The 18862-nt window shown below is 38.9% G+C and overlaps 1 protein-coding gene across 4 annotated transcripts in view; it reads left to right on the forward strand.

The window, feature by feature from the left end:
• Window positions 1–18862, forward strand: part of KIAA0586 — a 100778-nt gene that overhangs the window by 61420 nt on the left and 20496 nt on the right. For all 4 annotated transcript variants that reach the window (XM_079767921.1, XM_079767924.1, XM_079767923.1 and 1 more), the window contains 2 exons: window positions 8348–8499; window positions 14317–14425. In XM_079767921.1, the coding sequence (XP_079624047.1) occupies window positions 8348–8499; window positions 14317–14425 (261 nt within the window). The remainder of the gene's footprint in view (window positions 1–8347; window positions 8500–14316; window positions 14426–18862) is intronic.

The raw sequence follows: 18862 nt of genomic DNA on the forward strand, positions 1-18862 counted from the left end.
AGTATCCACAGAATAAATTTACTAGGGGTAGTAAGTGACAATGTATATGAAGCCTTTAGCTTGGCACATGATAAGTGTTACTCTTGTTAATAATACCTGGAGTATGTAAAAATACCTTCTTATATGTACTAGTACTTAATAGAATCAGAAACTATCCACAGTTGCCTAAAAGGAATGTGCCTATAGAGTTAATTTGTTTTGAGTATTTTGTTACATAATGGTTACTATAGAAGAATGAATCCTGAGTATCATCATTTCTGCTGGTGGCAAATCTCATGCCTTTTATATCAATTTTTAATAACTTTGCTTATAGCATCTCATCTGTTTTTACTTTGCTTCTTCCTATCTCTGCTCATTTTCATAAAGTGTCCTATTTGCAGTCCATAGTCCACTACCACTGTTTCTAATTCTGAGGCTCTTGGGTTGAGTAACAAAAAGATGCAAAATAAGCTTTGAAGAATTATCTTGGGAATCCTAAAATGTAAACTGTATTTTGAACAAGTTGTGAAGACTCTTGGATTTTACTACCAATTGTAGTTCTTTATTTACTCAGAAAACTTGTATTGAATACCTACTGTATACCTGGTACTATATTAGTACTGTATTAGGCACTTGAAGTACAGAGATAGTAGACATCTGCTCTCAAGGAAGTTTACAAATTAGTAGAGGAGAAATACAAGAAAGACAGTAATTACAATATTGTGTGATTTGTATGATAACACAGATTGCTGTGAGCACAGAGGAGGAACTCAGCCACACGTGGCAGCTCAGAGGTTTCCACACGAGCCAGTGTGAAATTGAATCTTAGAGAATTAGCCAGATGGGGAAGTATGATGAGCATGTTCCAGTTTGTTCATTTATTTATTCATTCAGAAAATATCCTTCGAGTGCTTGCTATTCTCTAAGCACATTCTAGGTGCTAGGAATATAAACCCGGGTAAGGCTCTGCCCATAAAGAGTTTTTTCTCTAGTAGAGGTGTAGAGGAGAAGGCAAGAACATGCCATACATTGTTGTATTATTGTCAAGAAGTCCATCTGGGATGCGGGTACAGGTCCATTGTACCCATGGAGGACAATCAAGAAAGACGTCATACAGGAGGGGAGGCGTACCTGAAATGAGCTCTCTAAGATGAGTAGATGTTTGCCGTGTAGTAAGTGAGAAGCAACCTTTCAAGCAGAATATGCAATGAGACAAGGGAATAAAGTTGAAAAATAGGAAGACTTAGGGAAATATGTCTTTATCAATTAATTAAAGTTTAGGATTCAATGAGATTGGAGCAGTGAATGGAAACCAGGTCCTAAAAACCCTGAGTGACCTATCAAGTAGTTTCTGGATTTACTATAAGATGGTAGGGATCCATTTGTGTGCAAAACGGAAAATAATGCCAATCTTACTCTATTCCCGTGAAAAATTCAGTCTTGAATTTCTACCAATTCTTAATGTTTTATAATTCATGAAGGATTATAAGTAAATGAGTGATTTAATCATATTTTCCTTTTATTTAGCAAGATCATCTGAGGTGCCATGTGATGGATAGATTGGAGAGGATTAAGACTGGAGGCAAGGAGCTGATTAGACAGTTATTAAAGGAAACCTGGTGAGACACTATTCAGCAGCAGGGGTGTATATAAAAAGGGAGATTTGAGTGACAATTGAGAAGGAAAATGGACAATTTTAAGAAATCTTCGAGTTTCTGGCTAGAATGATTGGCTAGATGGTATTTTCATTCACAGAGAGGAAGGAAATATGGAGGAAGGACAGATTTAGGAAGAAATAGGATGAGTAGGGTTTTAGGATGAGTGGAATTTGAGGTACCTTAGGGTTTGGAATAATCTACTGGACATGCCAGACCCAAAGCTGCTGCTGGCACTGGCAGTTTCAAGTGGACTTGGTCTTCTCTGAAAGTCTGCCATGTTGCTTTGTCATAACAATGAGATTTAGAAAAGTAAAAATAGGGATTGCAAGTTATGATGAACTTAATGAATTTGACTTGAGTGAAATAATACTTGAAGCATCTCTCTTACAAAGTGTAAAACTTAACATTATACCAACAGGACACCCACACTCAATGAGCATACTTTTTATTTTATTTTTTGAATTTTAAAATGCTACAGTAATGTGTATATTTTATTTTTCTCACCACCATTTATGCCCTCTTCACCTCAACATCCCCCTCCCCATACTTTTTAGAAGTGACACTGCAAATTCAGCATGTTTACGATTCCTGTCCTGAAACTCTTTCCTGGCCCCTTATCTCTGGGTTCAAGACCCACCATGTGTTCTCTGTGTAGTCTTCTAATGTTGCCGGCCTGATGTTACTCTTATCACACTGATTTGTAATCTCACTTGAGGGTAAAGACTTTATCTTGCTCACTGTCATATCCCTGTCACTAGCAGAGTATGTAGCGCCTATTGCATAGTCAGTAAACGTATGCTAAATGAGAGGGTGTTGTATAAGCTGAAAGCTATTATGTACTTTTAATGTGTTAGGGGAAATGTTTGATTATTATGATAACCAATTAGTACCTTTTTTGTAGGTTTTTTTTTCTTTTATCAACATGTATGTTGTATCCTTTTGATTTTTTCTTTATACCCATATATTATCCACATATAATCCTATATAATAAAAGGCTAATATGCAATTCGACCAAACGGTGGAACAACCAGTTGCTATGACACACACTGATCACCAGGGGGCAAACACTCATTGCAGGAGCTGGCCCCTGGTGGTCAATGCGCTCCCACAGGGGGAGTGCTACTCAGCCAGAAGCCCTGAGCTGGGCTCACGGCTGGCAAGCGCAGCAGCGGTGGCAGGAGCCTCTCCCGCCTCCACAGCAGAGCTAAGGATGTCTGACTGCTGGCTTAGGCTCGCTCCCCCAAGGACATCCCCCGAGGGCTCCCAGACTGCGAGAGGGCACAGGCCAGGCTGAGGGACCTCAGCCATATGCATATTGGGGGCGACCAGGCAGGCAGGCAGAGGCAGTTAGGGGTGATCAGGCAGGCAGGGGAGCAGTTAGGGGCATTAGGCAGTCAGGCAGGTGAGTGGTTAGGAGCCAGTGGTGGATCAGGCCTAAACTGGCAGTTGGACATCCCCCGAGGGGTCCTGAATTGGAGAGGGTGCAGGCCGGGCTGACCCCCCCCCCCCCCCCCATGCACAAATTTCATTCCCCGGGCCTCTAGTCCTATATAAAAAAAGCCTAATATGCAATCAACGAACATTCTGGCAGAACGACTGGTCGCTATGACGCGCACTGACCACCAGGGGGCAGACGTTCAACACAGGAGCTGCCTCCAGCCCGCAGGCCCCAGGCCAGCCAAGGCGGGTGCCAGTGGGGGGCCCCACCAATCACCCAGCTGGTCGCCCCGCAGAGGAAGGCAACCGGCGGTGTGACAAGGGTTGGTGAGCGGGCAGCGCCAGACCGAACAAGGCGGATGCCAGTGGGGGCCCCCCAGATTGCCCCGCCAGTCACCCCACAGATTGGCCCTGATTGTCAGCCAGGCCTAGGGACCCTACCCATGCACGAAGTTCATGCACCGGGCCTCTAGTTTTACATAAAAACAAAATGTGATTATATTACACGTTACTTTAAATTGCAGACTTTTTTTAATGGCCTCCATCCACTCTCCTCACATTTTAGGTAACTCATATTAAGATTCTGATATGTAAACGTCTCTTTCCTAACACATATATATAATTATATACATACACACAAGTATGATATATACGATAGGTATGTAAGATGTGTGTGTGTATGTGTGTGGTTATTTTACAAGTTGAGGTCATATCCTGCTCCCTTGCCTGCATTTTGTTTATACTCAGTAAACTCTGTGGAAATTACTTCAGGTCAACTGATATTGCTTAAGTTCATTCTTTTAAATAATTGCAACAAGCATGTTAGTGTGGATTTTCAATAATTTATTCAGTCATTGCTCTGTTGATGGATATGTATTTTATTAGCATTTCTCCCCACTATGAATAATGCTAGAGTACATATCCATAGACATGTATCATAACATATTGTTGCATTTTATATTTATGGAATAGTTTCCCAGGAATAGTTACTAGGTCCAAGGGCAAATATATTTTTTATTTTAAAATAGATATGCCAAGTTGCTGTCTTAAAATCAAACAAATTTATTTTTATCTGTAATTTATTAGAAACTTTTTCCTTCATCTCTTCCAGAAATTGTGTTTATTACTCTTTTTATTTGTGTTATTTCAGATATAAATATATTTTTCTGACTGCTGGTGAGTTTATATATCTTTTCATGTTTGCTGGCCATGTGGATTTGCTCTTCTATGAATTACTTACTTAAGCTCTTTCCCCATATGTTAGATTCTAAAATTTTTTGTAACTTTTCTATAGTTTTTATGTTTTCTTTCATCTGTATTACAAATTCCTTTTGACAAATTTATACTTTGTTGGCATTATTTGTGATCTTTCTTTGCCATATGATTTATAAATTTTTTTGTATAGTTATTTGTTTTTTTATGTTTTTTGTGTTTCCATAGCTTGATTAGGGTTTCCCCTAACACAAGCTTATGCCTATAGTCTCCTAGATTTTTTAAAAAGATTTCCATTATTTAGTATATATTTATATTTAAGTCTATCTGGAATTTATTTTTACAAATGATGTAAGGTAGAAGTTCAGTGTGATTTTCCTCCAGATAAATAGCCAGTCGTGTCAGCATCAATTATTATGTAAGCTATTTTTTCCTACTGAATGAAAATATTAACCAATTTTTATATTAAATGCCCATAGATGTAGGAATATTTTTTGGATTCTTTATTCTAGATATAAAACATTCTTTATGATCTAAAATATATTCCACTATTGTGTCTTTATGACACATTCTGATGACCTGATAGGGCAAGTTTCCCTTTTTAACATAATTTTTTATACTTTTCTGGCAATTCTCAGGCATTTATTCTTCCATATAAACTCTAAATTTTTTAAAATAAAAAATCATCCTAATTGGAATTGTACTAATTTACATATTAATATTGGGAGAATTGACATTTTTATGGTATATTTTACTATTTGTTCAGATGTTATTTTATGTTCTTCCATAAAATTTCCTAATTTTATTCATATGGGTTCTATGCCATTTAAATAATTTTATTCTTAATTATTTTATAGTTCTGGTCACAAAAGTAAAGAATTGTTTTTCCATTTTTATGTGTGTATTGTTAGAATATAGAGAAAAACCAATGATTTTTACATATTTATCTAGTATCCAGTCACATTATCAAATTCTCTTATTAATTCTAGTACAGTTTTTCACCCCTCACTAGAGTTTCTTGGTTATAACCATATGATCAGCACAAAGTTTTTAATCTCTTTTTTTTAATATTATATATGCTAATTATTTTATCTTAAGTCATTTTCCAGTCTTAACCTTTTGCACTCGGATGTCGAGTGTGACTTGACACGGTTAGCATTAGAATAAAGGAATGGAGAAAAAAGCAAGCGAGTGCAAAGGGTTAAGATAGTGTTGGAAAAGTGACATAAGAATAGAAAAAAGTATGACAGGTAAAAGGGACCCATATAAGGCCGGGAACAATAGTTACTCTAAATGATGGATATTATGACCATTATTTAAATTAATCTTATGTTATTCTAGATAATTAAATAAAAATAAAACAGGTAATGTTGAGAAATTGTTTTGTGCAGATTGAATATCAGAAAGATAAAACTCATTGTATGTATTTTGCTTTATGCAAAGTCCAGCTAAAAATATAGGTTAACATAAAGTATCAGAGGGTGATAGTTTGCTAAACCTAAGAAATTGTGAACAGACTACCTTTAAATGGAAAATATCTATGGGGTCTTTAAAATATTATTTCATTTAAAACAGTTTAGTGTATATAATGCTTCATGTCTACAGGTTGGGGACAAAAGTAGGTTTACAGTTATTCATATGGAAAATAATACAATAACTAATAAATTCTGTTTCATTTATTCACAATTATAATCCTACGAGGGCCCAGTGCATGAATTCATGCACCTTGAAAGGAACTGTGGGCTGCGAGGCTGCCGTGGGCACAGGGGTGGTCTCGGCCCATCCTCCACGCCCCTGCCAGGCCCCTCCCGCTGTGGCCCCTGGCTCCCCACTCTGCTGGCAGCCCCGCTCCCGCCGTCGCCGCTCCCATGCGCTGACGGCGCTGGCCCCGTTTGCACCCGCTGAAGGTGTGGAGCGATTGGGGCCGGCACCAGAAGCGGGTGCGAGTAGGGCCAGCGCTGTCAGCGGGTATGAGCGGCAGCTGCTGCCCCAAGCGCCCCTCAGGAGCAGGGGCAGGTGGAGAAGCTCTCAGGGGCGATCAGGGCCGGCAGCTGCTGCTTATACCCGCTGATGGCGCCGAGCGATCAGGCCCCGGTGCTGGGTGCCAGCAGCGGGTGCGAGAGGTGGCTGCCGGTCCAATTGCCCCTCAGGAGCCCGGGGAGGTGGAGAAGCCCTGAGGAGCGATTGGGACCGGCACCAGGCGCCAGCATCAGGTGTGAGTGGTGGCTCCGGCACCGGCAGCCGGTGTGAGTGGGGTGGGCGCCGGCAGCAGGTACGAGCACCGGGCAGGACCACGGCGTGTGGGAGCAAAGAATTTTCAGTAACCACCAGAGGTTTTGCTCCGGTGACAGTGACCGGCGCCCCGCCTTGGTCTGGCGTCCCCGCTCACCTGCTCCATCATCCCGCCACGGCCATTGCCCACCATGTTCCACGCTCTGCCGCCTACTGCCGACACCCGCCATGTTCCACGCGCACTCCCTGGTGGTCAGCACACGTTATTGCGACCAGTTCGGTTGTTCGGTTGTTCCGCCGTTCGGTCTATTTGCATATTAGGGTTTTATATATATATAGATTTTTGCCTCACTCTGTATTTCAATTGATTAAAATGAAATAGATTATACTGTGCTGTATTTAAAAGGTGGCCATTATTAAGGAAAAGCCAGATTTTTCTTAGAATATTTTAGCAAAAATGTGAAATAAAGAATAGTGACTAGGAGTTGGAAGATAGGGATTTTAATTTCTTTGTACCTTTTACTAGCTCTCTGAGTTTTGGACAGTTGACTTTCCTGAGCCTTAGCTTTGTCAGTGAAAGATAGTTATAATATTATTTGAACTGCCTACCTGACTTAATAATTTTGAGATTCAAATTAACCTTTTGCACTCGGATGTCGAGTGTGACTCGACACGGTTAGCATTAGAATAAAGGAATCGAGAAAAAAGCAAGCTAGTGCAAAGGGTTAAATGAGATAGTGTATATGATAGTGCTTAGAGTATCCTATATAGTAAAAGGCTAATATGCAAATCAACCAATTGACCGAACAACCAGTTGCTATGATGAGCACTGACCACCAGGGGGCAGACACTCAATGCAGGAGCTTTCCCCTGGTGGTCAATGCACTCCCACAGGGGAGTGCTGCTCAGCCAGAAGCCGGGCTCATGGCTGGCAAGTGCAGCGGCAGTGGCAGGAGCCTCTCCCGCCTCTGCAACAGGGCTAAGGATGTCTGATGGCTCAGGCCCGCTCCCCCGAGTGCATGAATTTTGTACACTGGGCCACTAGTTAAGTGTAATATAACTGTACAGTGATACTAGATAAATAATATCTTTTATTGCTCTTATTGTCTTCTGTGTTTTGTTTTGTTAATCCTTACCCGAGAATATTTTTCCATTGATTTTTTTTTTAGAGAGAGTGGAAGAGAGAGGGAAAGACAGAGAGAAACATCGATGTGAGAGAAACACATCGATTGGTTGCCTCCTACACAAGTCCCAAGCAGGGATTGGGCCAGGGAGGAGCCTGCAACCAAGGTATGTGCCTTTGACCAGAATCGAACCTGGGACCCTTTGGTCTGCAGGCCGACACTATCCACTGAGCAAACTGGCTAGGGCTCTTATTATCTTCTTTTTATTGATTTGATTGAGATGCCATTTGGATAAGGAAAAGAGGAACTCGATCATTTGAAGGAAAATATTTACAGAACAGAGCTAAGCAATTTCTAGTCAAGAAATTGCCCCTTACTTCAAGGGCTATATTTTAGATAGAAAATATTGTATTGACTTTTTCTGATAGAAAGGTAGGCTGAAGTGTTAGGGTTTAGGTTAGACTGCATGAGCAACTTGTTGATTGGAACCTTAGAATATTCCATAGATTTGTTTGAACAGAGGCACTTTTTGTATTCTCTATGAGCTTTGGTTTTAATTGCAACAAAAGCTTGGTACCAAGTGTTTGGTTGCTACTTCTAATTCTGCAGGTAAGAAATATTGATAATTTTAGCCAATTATTTATTCTGTGTCCAAGATAAAATAAACAATTTATTTTAACTTTTTGTTTACATATTTGATAACAGGTGGTGGTTTTGAAGATGCATGTGCTAGTCATGGTCCAATGAGTTTGAAAGAATTGGGGTTGCAGCCAGATACTCTTCTTGCTCTTCCCACAGCACGTCCAACAGCACAAGAAAATTATGTCAAATTATCAGCAGCTGGAGATTTTCCTCAGGTATCCAATCAGTAGCACTTGTATTTTATTTAAAGTGAAAATAGTTACACTGAAAAAAATAGGATAATTACTCTCCAAGAGGAACAAAATGCTCAAGTTATTAAGTATAGTTTTATATCTGTGTGATAGCAATGGATATCTCATTGTGGGTTAATTTACTTAATAAGTATTCATTGCGTGGTGTTGTGTAGCATGGTATGATGTTGAGGGTGAAAGCCAAAAATATGTAAAGTAAAGATTGTTTATGTAACACCACTATGTAGGGTTCAGTATTAACAACCTGTGATGAAGATCAGAAAAACTAATTAATAATGAATAAATATTTGTTAATAACTTCTCTATAAAATAAAAATAGTTTTGACCTTGGGTTAGGCAAAGATGGCACCAGAAACATTATCCATGAAAGTAAAAGTTAATAAATTGATCTTATCAAAAATAAGAACTTTCAGTTCTTCAAGACACACTGTTAAGAGAATGAATAGACCATCCATAGACTGGGAAAAAATACTTGCCAATCACTTATCTTATAAAAGGCTTATATCCAGAATATGTGAGGAACAGAATTCAATATTAAGAAAATAGTCTGCCCTGGCTGGGTGGCTCATCTGGTTGGAGCTCATCCTGTATATCAAAGGATTGTAGGTTCAACTCCTTGTCAGGGCACATACCTAGGTTGCAGGTTTTATCTCGGTCGGGGTGCATATAGGAGGCAACCAATGTATGTTTCTCATATGCCCACATTGATGTTGATCTATTTCTCTCTCTCTTTCTCTTTCTCTTTCCCCCTCTCCCCCCTCTCCCTCTTCCCCTCCCTCTCTCCCTTCCACTCTCCCTAAAAATCAATGGAAAAAATATCCTTGGGTGAGGATTAACACACACAAATATATACATATACACTGAGTGGCCAGATTATTATGATCTCTGAATGCATAATAATCTGGCCACTCAGTATATATCCTATATAATAAAAGGCTAATATGCAAATTGTCCCTTCGACCAGGAGTTTGACCAGCAGGCAGGCCGGCCAACCCCCCATGTCCCCTCCCCCTGGCCAGGCTGGCCGGACCCCACCCATGCACGAATTCATGCACCGGGCCTCTAAAATATATATATATATATATACACATACACACACACACACACACACACACACACACACACATATATATATATATATATATATGTATATGTATATGTATATATATGTGTATGTATATGTATGTATACACACACACACACACACACACACTGAGTGGCCAGATTATTATGCGTTCAGAGATCATAATAGTCTAGCCACTCAGTGTATATATCAATAAAACATATTCTCAGGTGAGGATAATGGAAGGAAGGAAGGGAGAAAGGGAGGGAAGGAAGGAGGAAACAATCCAATTAAAAAGTAGATCAAGTATTTGGAAAGATATCTTACCCAAAGAAGATATACTGATGGCAAGTAAGCACGTAAAAGGAATCTCAGTATTATTAATCATTAGGAAAATGCTAACACCACAAAGAAATACTATTATTTAATTTAAATTTTATTTTTCAATTACAATTAACATTCAGTATTATTTTGTAGTAGTTTTAGGTATATAGCATGGTGGTTAGACAATCATATACTTTACAAAGTGTTCCCCTGATATTTCCAGTACCCACCGGGCACCATACCTAATTATTTCAATGTTATTGACTATTCCCTTGGTTGTACTTTATATTCCTGTGGCTATTTGGAACTACCAGTTTGTACTTTTAAATCCCTTTTTTTCACCCACTCCCCCAACTCCCTTGTCCTCTGGTAACCATCAGTTTGTTCTCTGTATCTATGAGTCTGTTTTTATTTTGTTTATTTGTTTATTCTGCTCTTTAGATTCCACATCTAAATGAAATCACAAGGTATTTGTCTTTCTTTGACTTACTTCACTTAGCATAATACGCTCTAGGTCCATCCATAATATCGCAAATTGTAAGATTTCATTCTTTTTTTGTGTCCAAATAATATTTCATTGGATACCACAATTGTTTTATCTACTTGTCAGTTGATGGGTTGCCTCCAAATCTTGACTATTTAAAATAACACTCCAGTGAACATGAGGATGCATATATTCTTTTTAAAAATATATTTGTTTATTGTTGATAGTATTACAGATGTCTCCCACTCTCCACCCCCCTTAATCCCCTCCTCCCAGCTTCTACCCCCTGTCAGGTCTTTACCCCCTATTGCCTGTGTCCGTGGGCTATGCATATCTGTACTAATATCTATACTAATAAAAGGGTAATATGCTAATTAGACTGGACGTCTTCCAGACGACCTTCTGGTCATCGTCCTGGATAAAGCCATGGTGGTGGGGCCGAGGCAGAGGCAGTTAGAGGCAATCAGGCTGGCAGGGGAGAGCATTTAGGGGGATCAGGCCAGCAGGGGAAAGCGGTTTGAGATCAGGCCGGCAGGGGAGGGCAGTTAGGGCGATCAGGCCGGCAGGGGACGGCAGTTAGGGGGATCAGGCCAGCAGGCAGGTGAGTAGTTAGGAGCCAGCGGTCCTGGATTGCGAGAGGGATGTCCAACTGCCCTGAGGGGTCCTGGATTGGAGAGGGTGCAGGCCAGGCTGAGGGACGACCCCCACCCTGTGCACAAATTTTGTGCACTGGGCCTCTAGTAAGTATATAAGTTCTTTGATTTATCTGTTCTCATCCCTCCAATCCCCACACCTAGGTATGTCAGTCTGTTCCATTCTTCCATGCTTCGGGTCTTATTTTGTTGGTCAATTCATTTTGTTCGTTAGATTCCATAAATAAGTTAGATCCTGTGATATTTCTCTTTCTCAGATTGGCTTATTTCACTTAGCATAATAATAGTCTCCAGGTCCATCCATGCTGACCCAAAGGGTAAGAGATCCCTCTTTTTTTTTTTTTTTTACTGCTTCATAGTATTCCATTGTATAAATGTTCCACAGTTTTTTATCTATTCATCTACTGATGGGCACTTGGGCCGTTTCCAAATCTTAGCTATTGTAAATAACGCTGCTATGAACATATGAGTGCATATATTCTTTCTGATTGGTGTTTTGTGGTTTTTAGGATATATTCCCAGAAGTGGGATCACTGGATCAAACGGAATGCATATATTCTTTTGAATTAGTTTTTTGGGTTTCTTCATATATATTCCCAGAAGTGGGATCACTGGGTCATAAGGCAGTTCCATTTTTAATTTTTGAGGAAACTCCATACTGTTTTCCACAGTGGCTGCACCAGTCTACATTCCTACCAACAGTGCATGAGGGTTCCCTTTTCTCGACATTGTCACCACACTTGTTTGATTTATTGATGAGAGCCATTCTGGCAGGTGTGAGATGATATCTCATTGCGTTGTGTGTTTTTGTTGTTGTTAATCTTTACCTGAGGATATTTTTCCATTGATGTTTTAGAGAGAATGGAAGGGAGGGGGAGAGACAGAGAGAAAAACATTTATGTGAGATATACATCAATTGGTTGCCTCCCACATGCACCACAACCAGGGCCAGTGATCAAGCTTGCAACCAAGGTATGTGCCGTTGACCTGAATCGAACCCAGGACCCTTCAGTCCACAGGCCAATGCTTTATCCACTGAACCAAACTGGTGAGGGCTTATTGTGGTTTTAATTTGCATCTCTCTGATGATTAGTGATGTTGAACATTTTTTCATATGTCTGTTGACCATGCCTATTTGGGTCCTGTACCCAAAATAGTCTTTCTAAATTTAGGATATTAACCTCTTATCAAATATATCATTGGTGAATATCTTCTTCCATTCAATATGTTGGTCTCACAAATATTATTACACACCCATTAGAATATCTAAAATTAAAAAGACTGACATGCCAAATGTTGGCAAGGATGTGGAACAATTGAACTCTTATACAGTGGTGGTTGGGAATATGATATTATTCAACCACTTTAGAAAACAGTGGCAATTGCTTAAAAAAAGTGAAACATACACCTACCATATGACCCAGGCATTTCACTCCTAGGTATTTACCCAAGAGCATCTAAAACATATGACTACACAAAGACTTGTACATGAATGGTCATAGCAACTTTACTTGTAGTAGCTCCAAACTGGAAACAAAACAAACATGAATCAATTGGTGATTGTACAAATTGGGTATCATCTATTCAATGGAATACTTCTCAGTAATAAAAAGCAATGAACTACTGAAACATACACTAGAATGGATGATTCTCACAGAAGTTATGTTGAGGGAAAGAAACCAGACCCTCTTTCCAAATGTGCATACTCTGATTTCATTTATTTAAAATTCTAGGAAATGCTAACTAATCAATAGTAATGGTAGGAAATGCAAAACGTATCAGAAAACCTCTGAGATTAATGGATATGTTCATTACCTTATCTTGATTGTGGTGATGGTTTCATGGGTATACATATATGCCAACACTTAGCAAGTTGTATACTTTAAATATGTGAAGATCATTGTCTTATCAATTATACATCAATAAAACTATTTTAAAAATAAAAGAATGATTGATTTCCCTTAATTGTTGGCCTATTTTAAAATAAAACTCTGGAATGTTACCAGAATGGGCCTCAATAATTCATTTGTGAGATTTAACAGAGAGGTATGGCTAGTAATAACAGCACACTTACAGTGCTTATTCTGCTGGATGCTGTTCTAAGTTTTTACATATTTAATCCTTATAATTCATTTAATCCTTATAACAACCTAATGAGATAGTTATTATCATGCCCATTTTATGAATGAGGAAATTGAGGTATGAGGGGTTAATAACTTGCCCAAGGCCGAAGCTCAAACTTACAGCCAGGTTTGAACACAAAGCATTTTAGCTCCACTATACTCAGCTCTTAGTCACTGTGGTTAAGGACGGGAGCCAATTAGGGATGTTCTAAGCTGAAGCAGCCAGAGACAGAGTACCCAGGGAAGCACACATTATATGTATATTTCCTTCAAGGCAGATACCTACATGACTAATGGCTCTAAGCGTAGAAGACCAAGTTAAAGCTTGTTACTACTGCAAGTCTAAAGTTACTTTTATTTGAAGGTAAATGGGTGCCTGCCAGAGCTGGGGTGGTTGGTTACATTTGAGTCCATGTGGACAGGTGTTTCAGATTCTTCTCTGCTTGTATTTGTTGATAAGAATCTAGAGATATCTTTCTGAGTTCCTGTCAAAGTATATCTGATAGTTTTCAGGGACTCATTTAAAATTAGGCTCATAAACTAGGAAAGGGAAGAAAGAAAATGGCTCAAGTCATCAACAATTAGTGATGTGTGATTGTGAAGGGATTTATGACTGCTGTAAATTTCAAATTTGGTTTGGATATAGGTAAGGAGGAGAGATGGTGGGGTTTATTGTGGAACATATATTTCTTGAATGGTAAAGGAGGATAACAACAGTACCTCTTGCACCTGTGAGAATTAAGTGATATTACTAGATATTAAAGCTCTTTGAAATTTTCAGCGCAGCATGCAAATTTTATTTGGGAGAGTTTACAGCTCTCCAGATTAAGCTCTTATCCTGTCTAAATCCATCATGTATATGTATCTAAAATAGTTTTATTTCTAAGTAGCTCTGAATTTCCTATTAGAAATAGACAAATTATTTGAATATTTGAAATCTGTATATATATATATTATCCAAATCTTTTTAAAAAATTTATTTGCATTATTTTTTTCTTTAGTAACATTTGGCAATTAGAAGGCATGTATAATATTCAAATTTTACGTAATAAACTCCTACGAAATTTAATTGCTCAAATTATTTTAAAGTAACTTTAAAAATATTACTGTGACTTCATGTCTTAAATTCTTTAGTACCAACAAAAGCAAGACCAAGATGTTAAGCAAGTTGAACACAAGCCAGCACAAACTCGTATAATACGTGTGAGAAGTAAATCTGATATTTCACTTTCAGAGCAACAAGGTAAGATTCGTTTTCTTGTAATAATATAATAGTTTGATACTTACCCTGATATTGAACAGATATATAATGAGAATTCTTTACTTTTATATACATCTTATCTCTAGGTTTTCTTTTTATTTGCTTTTTCAGTCCATTGGGATAAAGAATCTGGCATCATATTTGATGGTATATCTGTTAGTTCTTTTTACCAATAAACTCTATCTCTAATAGATTTTAAAAAACTCTCTGGTAGTTTTTTTCCTTTAATGTTACCTTTTGATTCTTGTACAATTGATGAAGACAGGGGTATGGCTATTAAGGTGCTTTGTAAAGGCAACTTAGTGATGTGTGTGGATGCTGATCAAATACAACTTAAAAAATAGGATTCTCATGTTAAATGCTATTATATGGATGAACTTTTCTGTACTGTTGTTTATCAAAATTGTGTGGTTAAACATTAATTCTATAACCTGTATCATGGTATTTTGATGTTGTCTTTATGTTTCTGTAAGGCTGTTAGCCATTCGTGTGCCTTCTTGCTTCTTAGGCATTTAAATTTTGTATAACCTAAATTCTGAAATTTGGCAGTAGAACTTAAGATTTCTAATGATTAAAACTTTCTATTCACAATCCAGGAAGAAGTATTAGGAATACTTTAAGCAGTGGAATGTTTTTCTTTGTTTTTACAATTGTGTTTTGTAATCTCATTTATTGAGTGACAATATAATTGCAAATATAACTATGCATTTGGCATTTGGGGAGGACTTAAATTAGGAGGCACCAAGATATTTATTAAGATCATGCTATATGAGGTTTAGATTTTTACTTTTTTGTTTATTTTCTGTTCCTCTCTTGCTCCAACTTGTCAGAACTTTACCCTCCCGACTACTTTTTAACCTAACCGTGGTATAATAGTGGTAATAATGTATTTTAGACTCCTATGAAAAATTGCCTATAAAACCTTTCTCATGGTATTTAAAAATTAATCATGTCAGTATATAGAGCAAATGAATGTTCCTAACATAATATCAGGACTGACTTGATATCCTCCTACTGAGTACTGTTACTATTCATGGCCAATGACTTGACATTTAATTTCGTTTTTAAAAATTATAATTTCTTAAAATTACAAATGAATTTTATCACCTTGGGGATGTTATGTCTAATAAAATGATCATTTTTCTCAGCTGATAGGAAAATACCTTTGTTTGTAAATATCTCTCTTTAGGGAAGTGACGTTGTCTTTTGTTTCATAGATATGAATGTCTGACCACAAGATGGCAATAGTAAATTTTTTGTTGACTTAGAACAATTTCATTAAATAATGTCCAGGTAACATTCAGTAAGTCAATAAAAATCATAAGAAGAATAAAAGAAACCAAGGTGTTACTAGTAGGAAGAAGTTTTATTTAGAAAGAGTTTAAAACAATGGACTTAATATGTGTAAATTTTTAAATTTAATTTTTCATCTAATACAGAAGTTAGGAGAGCAGACCTATGTCAGCTTTGACTAAGACAAATACCCAGTGAGCATTTTAAATAGAAGCCAAGTGTTTCACTTTATAATTGATACATAGCTCCATCCTGAATATTTTTGAATGAATATAATTGCCTTGGCAAATACAGTCAGTTATGACTTTATTTCCATAAAATTTTTTAAATTTATTTTTTATTTGATGAAACTCTGAGACATTGCCTAATGTTCCAGAGAATAGGAGAGTCAGAGTGGAAAAATAATCCTTTAGGGCAAGCATGTCAAACTCGTAGCCCGCGGGCCACATGTGACCCCCAACAAATATTTTTGCGGCCCAACTAGTATAACAGTGTGAGCAGTTATTTACAGTTATGAAAGGAAATAAGTCTCCTGTCAGATCCAGAATTACTGACATTCACTTTGGGTCAGTTTGTTTTTTTTTTCACTTTGGGTCAGTTTTGAAAGTAACCACTGCGAACAAGACTTCCCCCGAAGTAGGAAAGATAGTAGCAGAGAAGAGATGCCAAATGTCAGGAAGAAAACATTAATTTTATAATTGCTCTTGGTCTTTTTTTTTATATACTATATTTTTGAAATAAACCTACGTTTCTATGAAAATTGAAGCTTTTGTTTTTTTGCAGCCCACATAAACTTAAACCTTGTTTGTCTGGCCCGTGTTAGCCTTTGAATTTGACATGCTTGCTTTAGGGTCCTCAGGCCTTTGGGTGACCTTGAAGGTATTCAATCCTATCTCATACAGAGGCCTTGAAGATAATGAAGGAAATTCACCTTATTACAAGGGAATTAAATCCACATCTTGTCTGGCAGTTAAATGCTTCTAAGAATACATGGACCCCAAATTATGGCTGTTTCATGGAGAAGTATGTATTTCACTTTGAATGAACAATTTACATATATAAAAGCATAATATGCAAATCGACTGCACAGCAGAACCACCAGTTGGCTATGATGCACACTAACCACCAGGGGGCAGACGCTTAATGCAGGAGCTGCCTCCAGCCTGCAGGCCTTGATTGCCTGATGAGAAATGGGGAACCAGGGGTGGGTGGTGGCAGACGCAGGCAGCGCCAGGGCCCCGATCAGCCCATACACAGAGGGTGACTGGTGGCGGCGGGGGGCAGGGCTGGCGAGCGGGTGGGAATGGTTAACCTGTTGGTTTCTCCACCCGGCCGGCAGGCTCCGATTGCCCAATGGGGAACCAGGAACTGGGGGTGGGTGGCGGCTGATGCGGGTGGCGGCGGGGCCCTGATCACCCGGGCGACCGGCAATGGTGTGGCAGGAGCAGGGCCAGCTGCCGGCAGCCAGAGAAGATTGGCCCTGATCGCAGGCCAGGCCTAGGGACCCTACCTGTGCAGGAATTTCTTGTGCCGGGCTGCTTGTCCTATATAATAAAAGGCTAATATGCAAATTGACCGAACGGCGGAACTATCAGTTGCTATGACGTGCACTGACCACCAGGGGACAGACGCTCAATGCAGGAGCTGCCCCCTGGTGGTCAGTGCGCTCCCACACGGGGAGCGTTGCTCAGCCAGAAGCTGGGCTCACGGCTGGTGAGCGCAGCGGTGGTGGCGGGGGCCTCTCCTGCCTCTGCTGTAGGCAGGTGATAAGGAGCGAGGGGGTCCTGGACTGCGAGAGCCCCGGACTGCAAGAGGGATGTCTGACTGCCGGCTTAGGCCCAATCTCTGAGGGGTCCTGGGCTGCGAGAGGGTGCAGGCAGGGGTGAGGGAACCTCCCCACCACCCTCCCCCCCAAGTGCACAAATCTCGTGCACCAGGCCTCTAGTATTTTTATAAAACTTATCTTCAATGTAATATAAGTTGCATATTTAGGTGTTTACTTAAGAATACATTCCATTCAAGCTAAAAGTCTGGAACATTTATGCTTTATAAATTATTGTTAACTAGAAACAAAGAAAAAGAAGATAGTTTATGTGCTAATAACTCTAAAGTACTTGATAGAAACACTCTTGTTTTAAAAATAAATTTTTCGATTTCAGAAAAGAATGAACAGTTCAAAACTTATCCTTATTGGCACATTCAATATACTAATGTGTAATCAACCCAGTTCAGTTCAATAAATATTAATTGAGCCCTCTCCACACACTATACTTCTAAGTCTCAATGCCTTTGCATGTTGTCTTCCCACCTGGAGTTTCCTTCTTATCCCATGTCTACCAACTTCTTAGTCTTCAAAATTCAGCTCTAAGTCCTTACTGAGCTTCCAATTGGAAAAAAAAAAAAATGACTTATTCATCTTTAACCCCACCCCCAATATTTTTGTGCCCGGAACACAGTCATAATCTTAGCAATAGTGTCTATTTACTGAAACCTTGCTAGGCACTCTGTGTTATTATCTCATTTATTTCTTACAATACCATGCCATAGAGGTAGTTGTATTCCCATTTTTAAAGAGAGAAGTTTCTGGAAGTTTGAAAATTTGGGATTCAAGCCCCTACTACCTGTGTGCAAAGCTGATGATCTTTTCCTTGTTTTGTGTCATTTTTCCAAGCTCTTTACTAGTTTGATCATGCTCTACTCAAATACATCTTTCATAGAGTTACACTAGGACAGAACGCAATCACTGCCAAGTGTGGTCGATCTGTTTCTTCCCCCTGAACAACCCACATTGGTGAAACCTTACATTTGTCAAATGCTTTACAGCTGACAAGGAACCTCTCTCATATCATAGCTTTCATTTTCACAGCAAACTTGTATGTAAAGATGTTTTTATTATTGTTGTTTTATTATACAGAAGACGAGAAAACAGAGACTCATGGAGATTATGTAACCTCCCTGCTCTTTGCTGGTCTCAGTGTCCAGAGAAGTTATTAGAAACTGTTGCTCGATACTGTGGTTTTCAGTATTCTAATAAAACTGGCCAAACTTTGTTTCAGTGACTTGATATCAAACTAAGTTTTCTACCTGCTGTGGTTGTGCAGTTAATTTTTTAAGCATAGTATCATT

The sequence above is a fragment of the Cnephaeus nilssonii genome (genome assembly GCF_951640355.1).
Source record: "Cnephaeus nilssonii genome assembly, chromosome: 4".
NCBI classification, from domain to species: domain Eukaryota; kingdom Metazoa; phylum Chordata; class Mammalia; order Chiroptera; family Vespertilionidae; genus Cnephaeus; species Cnephaeus nilssonii.